The following is a 12,120-nucleotide window of genomic DNA, read 5'->3' on the forward strand; positions in this document are numbered from 1 at the left end:
AAGGGAAAGAATGGTAAGCCTAGACATGCAGGAAACAGACTTCAGAAAGTGAAAAAACGCTTTCTACCTCACATAGCGTTTACGCTCAGAAAGTGTCAGATTTAGCTTTACTCCCATGTCAGCGTAGCTGCACCACTCTTTACCAGTCGCTATAGGAGTGTTACACTGACATAGACATCAGTGGTCTTCTTACTAGCAAAGTACTTGTGTTCAAAGTGCTCATCTTGCCATCCTTTGCCACAATGTTGACTGTTAGCAGATGACAGCACACACACCTCTGCACTGTGGGTCACAACATGAACTGCTAAGCCCCATATACTTATTTGGGCCCACCTATGGTGTATTGTCTGACAAAATGTTTGATCAATGAATTTGTGGCATGTGTTAGTGATTTAATATTACACATAGCTACCAAACAGAACTTGCTCTCAGCAACAAGTAGGTAAACGTAAGAATATTACGGTTTGATTTCAATAGGTTATATTGCACCTTGTACCATGCTCAGTTACCTGTAGTCTGCTTAGACCAGAGGTTCTCAAATGTGGTCCACAAGGCACCCTAACAGTCCAGGTATTCAGTAAATTTTTGCTTGGCTACAGGTGACTTCATTAGTACCTCAGTAAATTTGATTTAACCATCTGTGCTGAGCCATGGATATACTTAAAACCTGGACCATTGGGGTGCCTTGAGGACCGTGTTTGGGAACCTCTGACTTAGAGCGTGGGTTTCTGATTCCATAAGGCATTAAGCTCATCGATTTTCAGATCTTTGCTCCAGCAGAGGAGCCAGTTAAGTTTGGGTAACTGTCACACAGAAGTGTAATTAACAATGTAAAAGCAAGTTCAGTCATTTGTCTGCTCCTCCTCTAGTTCAAAATTTACTTATAAACATAAGCCATATTTGCAGAGCCAATTCTAGCACACGGACTCCTTTTTGCACTTCAGTGCGAGTAGTGAACTTTTCGGAAGCAGAACATCTTTTAGTAGGTGATCCAGGTTTTCTCGACTACACTGCGGTTTTGGTAACAGGAGTCAGGGTGATAATATACAGGCAAGCTATTAGAAAGTGACCATGGCTGCAATGGTGTTTATTACAAAGTTTAGTGTTGGAAATTTTGCATCAGTTATGCGCAGAAAACTCCTCCAAATTTCACGGTTATCTATTACTGTGATAAAACAGCTCGCCTGTCCTCCACTCCTGTTACATTTTACATCCTTCGTATTGTGTATGTTCACTTGTAGAATTACCATTGTCTTTGGCTACAGCTAAGTGTTTGGTAATTTTAGCCAGGGATCTGGCCTGCTTGCAGGTAGGCATAATTCACAGTCTGTTTTGGCAACACTGATGGGTAAGTGTAGGGTTGTGGGGTGTATGTATTGTGTTTCATGGGCAGCGGTGAGGTATGTTATGATTACTGGGCAGGTAAGTTGTTTACTGTGATCAGCGGCAGTGTTACCGAAACACTCCAGCTCATGCTGCACAAAGGGGTCTATTCATGAAGCAGTGAAAAGTGTGGAGAAGTGAGCCAGTGGAGGAGAAGTTGCCCATGGCAACCAGTCAGCATTGAAGTAACATTTATAATTTGCATACTGTACAATTGTACGGAGTAGGTGATTGGTTGCCATGGGCAACTTCTCCACAGGCTCACGTCTCCACTCTTTTCACTGCTTCATAAATAGACCCCTAAAAGCGCCTGGTTGTCACAGCATGATGATGTGTAGGACAACCGAGAGCCTGAGGACGAGCCAAGTGTTGTCTCCTATCTATGTGTAACTGCCCACAATTACTTCGCTTCAGTTATGAAAGCAGAGTTGCGGCCAGCCGCCCTGTCTCTGTGGCAGCAGCACAATCACTGTCATTCCTGGCTGGCCAGCAACTGCTGCAGTGTCACCTAACCGGAGGCTAGCAGAGCCCTGCTGTTACATCATTCATGTCAGCCAGCAACTCCATGGACACAACGCAGTGCATGTAGTGACATCAGCCTCTCGGTATCTATCGCTACTAGCCGGCGACAGACTCCATAACAATGGCCGTCGCCGGCTCCGGAAGTACAGGATCCTACGTGTCAGCGCTCCGGCTCCCCCCACCGCCCCTGTCTATATGGTTCCACATGGTGTGGCGGTTCCCGCAGTTCCGCTCGCTGTCCCTGCTGCTCCTCCACCACCGCCGCCTCTCCGCCCGCGGCTTCTCATCACTCTTGATGCCTGAAGATCCAAAGCGGCCCCGGCGGGACGAACGACTCATGGCGCTGAAAATCGGCACCCACGACGGGACCTTTCACTGCGACGAGGCGCTGGCGTGTTACCTGCTGCGGACGCTGGAGCCCTACAGGGTGCGGGACACGTGAGATCCCAGGGCCGGCCGGGCACACATGTTGGCTGGGGAGCTCATTCCATACACGTACCATTCACCGCACATGGCTGCCGCTGCTGTTATGTAGAGGGCAGTGTGTCCCAGCTCCAGTCATCAGAGACTCTTAGCAGGGCATGTTTTCCAGAACTCCTATTGGGTGCACAGGTTTATGTATTAATGGCTGACTCCTGTTAATAGAGCCACAGGTGGTGTAATTATTCCACTGGGGAGATCTGTAACACATGCACTATTAGGGGTCCCTGAGGAATGGGGCTGGGAAACCCTGACATTGGGGCTCATCACAGCTGGAGGTATTCTAGACAAATGTGATAGGAGTAACCCCCTTTAGCACACGGTATTCTGATAACAGTGCATTGCCTGTGCGTGGAATATTTGGTCAAGTATTGAGAACTTTTACTTCCATAGTTGAAAAACGTATTAAGGGGTTTATTTATTAAAGCTTGGAGGGGGGTAAAATTGTTTATTATAAATAAATAAATGATACAATTGTGAGGGAAAAATACTACTAACCAGCCCCTGACTGCCATTTTTCAAACACAGCCTGGAAATTGTAAGGCAGAAGCTGATTGGCTGGTACTTTATCTCACAATTTTATTTCTCTCCCAGTTCTGATAAATAACCAATAAGTATCACAACTATATAAGTAACAGTGCAATATATGTCCATATACTGTAGTGCATTTTGTAGGTTTGAGTTAGTGGTCTATTATGTGCAGTGGCGTGAGGTGAGGCCTTTCCTGTCCTACTAACACTTAAACCAGATCTTATACTATATAAATTATATGAAAAATAGAATATATAATAAATATCTTCTTTGTATTATTCAAATAATTATTATAGTCAAAACTCTGGAGTGAAATGTCTTTGGCAGGTGAGGCAGTTCCTCACCTGCCTATTTTGTCCTGACATCTTTAATCAAAACTCACCAAATTTCCAGCAGTTATGTACTGGTACAACTGTATAATGCCCACGTGTATATATTGCTGCACCTGTGTATAATGCCCACATGCACCATTGGGCTCATATAGTGTGTAAATCTGGCTCTGGTACTAGTCCGCACCTCCTCAGCCATTTACCTCGCTACACGTCCCTGATTATATACCATCAGGCAGAATAGGTGACAGCAGTCAGACTGACAGTGTATTGTTCGAGTTCAGTCTCTTTTGTAATAAACAAAATAAAGTCACTGTCAAAAATGGAAACCTTGTTGACCGTAGTCTGGAGCCCCATATCTACCCATAAGATGTATGCTGGAAATTCACTGCTGTCTTTTATCCCATTCAGCCATTGGTGACATCCAAACTCTTTCTATGTTAAGTGCACTTTGAGCATGACAATCTTAACAGCTTTGTAGTCACTGAGCAAAGCATTGTACTGGGGCCTCTATCCATCCATTCACAGGAATAAATTAAATATATCAAATTACCCATCCTGCAGTCCCTTGCTGTCTCTTCACATGCATCCATATAGTGAATGGCTGTAAGCACTATGATTGGTGGATAACTCCAGCCATCCATCCATCTATCATTGGGGGTCATTCCGAGTTGGTCGCTCGCCGATTTGCGCAGCGATTAGGTGAAAAAAACGGCATTTATGCGCATGGTACGCAGCGCGCATGTAGTTTTACACAAGCTCGAGCAACGCTTTTCAGTCGCTCGAGTGTTCGTTGTTTGACAGGAAGTGGGTGTTTCTGGGCGGCAACTCAGCGTTTTCAGGGAGTGTGCTAAAAAATAATTTCCGGGTCGACACGGGTCAGTGTGTGGTGTGAAAGCGCCATCGCCGAACCAAAGCCTGACCCGGCAATTCAACCCGGGAATAAAGCAGTGTTATTCCCAGGTTGAATACCAGGTCAATGGCAGCGTAAACGGGCTCCCGGGTCGATGCGACCCGGTACCCATTCACAACAACAGGGAGAGGCGGCACGGAGATGATCTTATCTCCCAGCTCCGCCCCCGCTGCTATGGCAACCCGCCCGGCATATTGCCGGGTCAGGGAAGCCAGCAGTAGCGTCCAATGCCGGATCCCACCCGGGAAGGACCCGTTTCCAATTCCTGGGTGGGATCCGGCATTGGCGATGTGAAAAGGGTATAAATGTAGTTAACTATTCCTATTTGACGAGCAGTGCTTCAGTTTTATTTTGTCTTTAGTGTTTTGGGTATTAATTAAAGCATGGAGAGAGAAAATTGTGAGAGATAAAGTACCATCCAACCAACTCCTGTCATTTTCAAACATAGCCTTTAACATGTAAGGTAGAAGCTGATTATCTAGTACTTTATCTCTCACAATTTTTTCTCTCTCCAAGCTTTGATAAATACCCCCTTAATATCATGAGCAGCAGACAAAATGGCCTTGTCCAATAAATCCTCTTGAATTGAATGGATAAAGGCTTTGTGCACCTTAATGTTGTTTTTACGATTGTAACATCTAGGGTGAGATGTGGGAAGGTGACATTGGTTATGTTTATGTGACTGCCGATCACAGTACCGACGCCGGGATCCCGGCATCTGAAAATCCCTGACCAACAGGGACTATTCCCACTCGTGGGTGTCCACGACACCCATAGAGTGGGAATATAACCTGTGGTGAGCGCAGCGAGCCGCCGAGTCCGCAAGGGGCTTCATTCCGCCCGCCGGCCATCCGACAGCCGGGATCCCGCCATCGGTATTGTCTCCTGACCACCGGTCACACGTGCCAAACCGGTGAAATATGTGGGCAAACCTCAGAAAATGCCGTTTCCAGAGGTCTGGCCTTGTACAGCATATGCACTAAACCCCGGAAAGCGATAGATTCCAAGGCTTAGATGCGGTGGATCAACCATGACAATATACCCTGAAATGTAACTGACTTGTTCTTCGTTTATGGATACCAGATGCATGTACTTTGGATAAAGGTTTGACGAAGGTCAGGGCCTGATTTACAATTAGATCTAACCTCCAGCTGTGAATGGGGCACTTACATGAGAGCTGTGACAGTGAGGCAAGCACTTGCACAGGAGCTAGTTTTAGCAGACACTAGATAGACTGGACACCAAGCAAAACAGAACCTACAGGACTACTGCCCTTATCAAATACATAACAGTGTGTATTTGATCTAGTGCAGGCATTCCCAACCTCAGTCCTCAAGCAGGATTTAGTGATATCCAGGCTTCAGCACAGATGGCTAAATCAAAATGACTGAGGTACTAGTTAAGTCACCTCTGCCCAACCATAGTTATCCTTAAAATCTGTACTGTGCCTTGAGGACAGAGGTTTGGAAAGCCTGATCTAGTGAGTAGTTCCACAGCTTGGAGACAGGAAGAATCCCCCCCCGGTTCTGAAAATTGGGCTACTCTTCTCCCCAGCCTTTGAATCCGATGTGGTTTTTGAGGCTAAAATGTTGAACTCAATGGACATGTGACCCCTCCCGAGCCTATGTAACTGTATTGCTCTTGTCTGTTCTATATAAGGATGCAGAGATTGTGAGGACACGGGACCCTCAACTTTTAGCCCAGTGTGATGTTGTGGTTGATGTGGGAGGAGAATATGAACCCTGTCGGAACCGTTATGACCACCATCAGAGGTAAGCCAGGTCCAAAAAGTTGTACAATGCAAACTATTTCATCACCCAAGGGAACTCTGGGTGTGAACTCGTCAGAATGTGCTCCATTCCCATGGTTAAATTAATTAAGGCAGTGATTCCCAAACTCTGTCTTCAAGGCACCCCAACAGTCCAGGCTTTAAGGTTATCCATGGCTGAGCACAGATAAATAGTACCTCAGTCAATCTGATTTAACTTACTGGTCCTACACACTGGGTGATTTTATAGAACGATAAATCGTTCATGTTGTTCAGGGTGGAGGCATCAACGATGAAAGATGCACGTCCCGCAGTCCATCGTAGGTCTATCAACATTTATCGCTGCAAGCCAATTTGGAAGATATCTTTGTAGGCAATGTCAGATCGTTCAAATCGTTCATTAAAATCGTCCAGTGTGTATGCTCCAAATCGTTCTTAAAAAATCGTTCACCGATCATATCGTTCGTCGGCAAAATCGCCCAGTGTGTAGGGCCCTTAAGTCACCTCCGCCCAAGCATAGTTATCCTTAAAATCTGGACTGTAAAACTGGGCATACACTATACAATTATTGGCAGATCATCTGCCAGATCTGGCTGGTTGGAATGAAAACCTGGTAATGGATGCGAGCAAATACTGGAAAATAGACAAAAACTGTCATTCAGACAAATTAGTTAAATCACGGACAGGTTTTGTCCATTTTCCAGTGTTTGGGAGCAAATGGTCGATTGTCATTTGCTCGCATCCATTACCAGATTTTCATTCCAACCAGCCAGATCTGCCAGATTATATGGCAGATAATTTTATAGTGCACAGGTTCTCAAACTCGGTCCTCAGGACCCCACACAGTGCATGTTTTGCAGGTCTCCTCACAGAATCACAAAAATAATTAGCTCCACCTGTGGACCTTTTAAAATGTGTCAGTGAGTAATTAATACACCTGTGCACCTGCTGGGTTATCTGCAAAACATGCACTGTGTGGGGTCCTGAGGACCGAGTTTGAGAACCTGTGGTATAGTGTGTGTCCAGTTTTAGGGTGCTTTGAGGGCCAAGTTTGGGAACCACTGGATTAAGGGGAGCACAATGGTTGGCTGACAGAATGGCTCTTATACAAAGCTGAACTAACAGAGCCATTTGATAGTATGTTCATTAGCTCTTTATTTCTGCCTTAAGAAGCCCCAACCCACCCACACCCTCCACCGCCAAGAAAAAAAGCCTTGAAAGAACTTGTCTCTTACTTTGTAAAATATCACATTCGGTCTTAATCTCACATGTTAAAACGTTAATCATAGGCCCATGGACTGGCTGAGTGGCTCCTATAATATCCTTGTTGCTGTCATCTTTGCCTTTGACTTCTGTGCTCCTCACAATGTTGCAGAACTTTCTGTGAAACGATGAACAGCTTATATCCTGACAAGCCGTGGGTCACTAAGCTGAGCAGCGCCGGGCTGGTGTACGCTCACTTCGGCACGCAGATCTTATCCACGCTTCTGGGTACTGAAGAGGACGACCCCATTATACCGGTGTTATACGACAAGGCAAGTGGGTCAGACTGCCTACACTTTATAGACTGTTGTTAGAGCTTTGCTGTACTGTACAGGAAACCCTGTGTTTTCCACACGTTGGGCTGTATATGATAATTGGAGCTGAGGCTCCAGTTTATGTGTTAACTTTGTTTAAAAAAAAAATGTTCAACTATTTTGGGGAGAAAATATAGAGCTAATGCTGATATTATGGAGACTAGAACTTCCTAACATTTAACTCGTGCCAGTAACATACACAGTGCATGTAGCCATGTGTGCAGTCTAGCAGTAGCACTGGTGCCAGTAACATACACAGTGCATGTAGCCATGTGTACAGTCTGGCAGTAGCACTGGGGCCAGTAACATACACAGTGCATGTAGCCATGTGTGCAGGTCTAGCAGTAGCACTGGTACCAGTAACATACACAGTGCATGTAGCCATGTGTGCAGGTCTAGCAGTAGCACTGGACCCAGTAACATACACCGTGCATGTAGCCATGTGTGCAGTCTGGCAGTAGTACTGGTGCCAGTAACATACACAGTGCATGTAGCCATGTGTGCATGTCTAGCAGTAGCACTGGGACCAGTAACATACACAGTGCATGTAGCCATGTGTGCATGTCTAGCAGTAGCACTGGGACCAGTAACATACACAGTGCATGTAGCCATGTGTGCAGGTCTAGCAGTAGCACTGGGGCCAGTAACACACAGTGCATGTAGCCATGTGTGCAGTCTAGCAGTAGCACTGGGGCCAGTAACATACACAGTGCATGTAGCCATGTGTGCAGTCTGGCAGTAGCACTGGGGCCAGTAACATACACAGTGCATGTAGCCATGTGTGCAGTCTGGCAGTAGCACTGGGGCCAGTAACATACACAGTGCATGTAGCCATGTGTGCAGTCTGGCAGTAGCACTGGTACCAGTAACATACACAGTGCATGTAGCCATGTGTGCAGATCTAGCAGTAGCACTGGGGCCAGTAACATACACAGTGCATGTAGCCATGTGTGCATGTCTAGCAGTAGCACGGAAGCCAATTACATACACAGTGCATGGGAATGTCATCTGTCAAATGGTCGACAAGGTTAATGTCAACATTAGAAATTTTAGGGTTAGGCTGGAAATCGGGGGGGCAGTTTTGGTACCTGTCGACATTATGGTGTCTAGATAGTGAATGTCAACAAAACATGCTGAACCCGTGTTTCCTCGCTGTGGGAGGTACAGGTAGCACCATAGTAGATCCTCATAAATATGAAACTCTGTGACAATGTATCACCTCAATTTCTTTTTCTCTTACGTCCTAGAGGATGCTGGGGACTCCGTAAGGACCATGGGGTATAGACGGGCTCCGCAGGAGACATGGGCACTACAAAGAACTTTAGAATGGGTGTGCACTGGCTCCTCCCTCTATGCCCCTCCTCCAGACCTCAGTTAGATCTTGTGCCCAGAGGAGACTGGGTGCATTACAGGGGAGCTCTCCTGAGTTTCTCTGAAAAAGAATTTTGTTAGGTTTTTTATTTTCAGGGAGCACTGCTGGCAACAGGCTCCCTGCATCGTGGGACGGAGGGGAGAGAAGCAGACCTACTTAAATGATAGGCTCTGCTTCTTATGCTACTGGACACAATTAGCTCCAGAGGGAGTCGGAACGCAGGTCTCACCCTCGCCGTTCGTCCCGGAGCCACGCCGCCGTCCTCCTCGCAGAGCCGGAAGATAGAAGCTGGGTGAGTATAAGAAGAAAGAAGACTTCAAAGGCGGCAGAAGACTTCAGATCTTCTATGAGGTAACGCGCAGCAGTAACGCGCAGCGCCATTGCTCCCACACACTACACACACTGCAGGCACTGATGGGTGAAGGGCGCAGGGGGGGGGGGCGCCCTGGGCAGCAATAAACCTCTAGGACTGGCTCATATGAATAGATAGGCTGCGGAGGCAGTATATTTTATAATCCCCCGCCAGTATAAATAAATTTGAGCGGGACCAAAGCCCGACGCTGAGGGGGTGGAGCTTGATCTCGCAGCACTAACCAGCGCCATCTTCTCCACAGCACACTGCAGAAGCTGGCTCCCCGGACTCTCCCCTGCTGAACACTGTGACAGAGGGCAAAAAAGAGGGGGGGGGGCACTTGTAAGGCACAGTGAGTGTATAGATTTATCTATATGATTATATAAAAGCGCTGTTTATCTGGGAATTTTGTTTCCAGGGTTATTGGCGCTGGGGTGTGTGCATGCATACTCTCTCTCTGTCTCTCCAAAGGGCCTTATTGGGGGAAATATATATATATATAATATAATATAATATAATATAATATATATATATATATATATATATATATATATATATATATATATATTTCTCTCTGACGTCCTAGTGGATGCTGGGAACTCCGTAAGGACCATGGGGAATAGACGGCTCCGCAGGAGACTGGGCACATTTAAAGAAAGATTTAGGACTATCTGGTGTGCACTGGCTCCTCCCCCTATGACCCTCCTCCAAGCCTCAGTTAGATTTCTGTGCCCGGCTGAGCTGGATGCACACTAGGGGCTCTCCTGAGCTCCTAGAAAGAAAGTATAATTTAGGTTTTTTATTTTACAGTGAGACCTGCTGGCAACAGGCTCACTGCACCGAGGGACTAAGGGGAGAAGAAGCGAACCTACCTAAGTGGTGGTAGCTTGGGCTTCTTAGGCTACTGGACACCATTAGCTCCAGAGGGATCGCACACAGGACACGACCTCGTCGTCCGTTCCCGGAGCCGCGCCGCCGTCCCCCTTACAGAGCCAGAAGCAAGAAGGTCCGGAAAATCGGCGGCTGAAGACTTCTGTCTTCTCCAAGGTAGCGCACAGCACTGCAGCTGTGCGCCATTGCTCCTCATGCACACCACACACTTCGGTCACTGATGGGTGCAGGGCGCTGGGGGGGGGGGGGCGCCCTGAGCAGCAATAAATAACGCCTTGGCTGGCAAACTGACCCCATATATAGCCCCAGAGGCTATATAGGTGTATATTAACCCCTGCCAGAAATATTAAAATAGCGGGAGAAAGCCCGCCGAAAAAGGGGCGGAGCCATCTCCCTCAGCACACTGGCGCCATTTTCCCTCACAGCTTCGCTGGAAGGATCGCTCCCTGGCTCTCCCCTACAGTCCTGCACTACAGAAAGGGTAAAAAAGAGAGGGGGGGCACAAATTTAGGCGCAGTATAATATATATATGCAGCTATATGGGGAAAACACTCTTTATAGGTGATATCCCTGTGGTATATAGCGCTCTGGTGTGTGCTGGCATACTCTCCCTCTGTCCCCCCAAAGGGCTTTGTGGGGTCCTGTCCTCTGTCAGAGCATTCCCTGTGTGTGTGCTGTGTGTCGGTACCGCTGTGTCGACATGTATGATGAGGAAAATGATGTGGAGGCAGAGCAAATGCCTGTAAATGTGTTGTCACCCCCTGAGGGGTCGACACCTGTGTGGATGGACTTATGGAAGGAATTACGTGACAGTGTCAGCTCCTTACATAAAAGGTTTGACGACATAGGACAGCTGGCTACTCAGCTTGTGACTGTTCCAGCGTCTCAAATGTCATCAGGGGCTTTAAAACGCCCGCTACCTCAGATGACAGACACAAATATCGACACTGATACCGACTCCAGTGTCGACGACGATGAGACTAGTGTACCCTCCAATAGGTCCACCCGTTACATGATTGAGGCAATGAAAAATGTATTACACATTTCTGATAGTACCCCAGGTACCACAAAAAAAAAAAAAAAAAAAAAAGGGTATTATGTTCGGTGAGAAAAAACTACCAGTAGTTTTTCCTGCATCTGAGGAATTAAATGAGGTGTGTGAGAAAGCCTGGACTTCCCCCGATAAGAAATTGATAATTTCTAAACGGTTATTGGCAGCGTACCCTTTCCAGCCAGAGGATAGGTCACGTTGGGAAACATCCCCTAGGGTAGATAAAGCGCTTACACGTTTATCAAAACCGGTGGCACTACCGTCTCCGGATACGGCCGCCCTAAAGGATCCTGCTGATAGAAGGCAGGAAGCTACCCTAAAAGCTATATATACACACACGGGCATTATATTGCGACCAGCGATTGCATCAGCATGGATGTGCAGTGCTGCTGCTGCGTGGTCAGATTCCCTGTCGGATAATATTGATACCCTGGATAGGGACAATATTTTGCTGAGGGGTGGAACTGTTGGGGATGGTCTTTCAGACCTCGTTTCCACAGCTACGGGCTGGGAAATCGACATTTTGCCACAGGCTACCCCACAGCAAAAGAAAGCACCGTATTATCAAGTACAGTCCTTTCGGCCCCATAAACACAAGAGGGCTCGAGGCGCATCCTTTCTGCCGAGAGGCAAAGGTAGAGGGAAAAAGCTGCAGCATACAGCCAGTTCCCAAGAGCAAAAGTCCTCCCCCGCGTCCGGTAAGTCCACAGCATGACGCTGGGGCTTCACAGGCGGACCCGGGTACGGTGGGGGCCCGTCTCAGAAATTTCAGCACACAGTGGGCTCTCTCACAGGTGGATCCCTGGATCCTTCAAGTAGTATCTCAGGGGTACAGGCTGGAATTCGAGACGTCCCCCCCCCCCCCCCCCCCCCCCCTTCCGCCGTTTTCTAAAATCTGCCTTACCAGCAACTCCCTCTGTCAGGGAGGCAGTGTTGGTGGCTATCCAGAAA

General features: G+C 47.3%; 1 protein-coding gene across 1 annotated transcript in view; it reads left to right on the plus strand.

Annotated features, from left to right (window-relative positions):
- Positions 1-2,011: 2,011 nt before the first annotated feature.
- MYG1 (MYG1 exonuclease) overlaps positions 2,012-12,120 on the plus strand; it is a 56,961-nt gene continuing 46,852 nt past the window's right edge. The window contains exons 1-3 of the mRNA XM_063952115.1: positions 2,012-2,332; positions 5,818-5,930; positions 7,302-7,461. Of these exons, the coding sequence (XP_063808185.1) occupies positions 2,027-2,332; positions 5,818-5,930; positions 7,302-7,461 (579 nt within the window). The 5' untranslated portion in view covers positions 2,012-2,026. The remainder of the gene's footprint in view (positions 2,333-5,817; positions 5,931-7,301; positions 7,462-12,120) is intronic.

This window comes from Pseudophryne corroboree, chromosome 2 (assembly GCF_028390025.1).
Source record: "Pseudophryne corroboree isolate aPseCor3 chromosome 2, aPseCor3.hap2, whole genome shotgun sequence".
NCBI lineage: Eukaryota > Metazoa > Chordata > Amphibia > Anura > Myobatrachidae > Pseudophryne > Pseudophryne corroboree.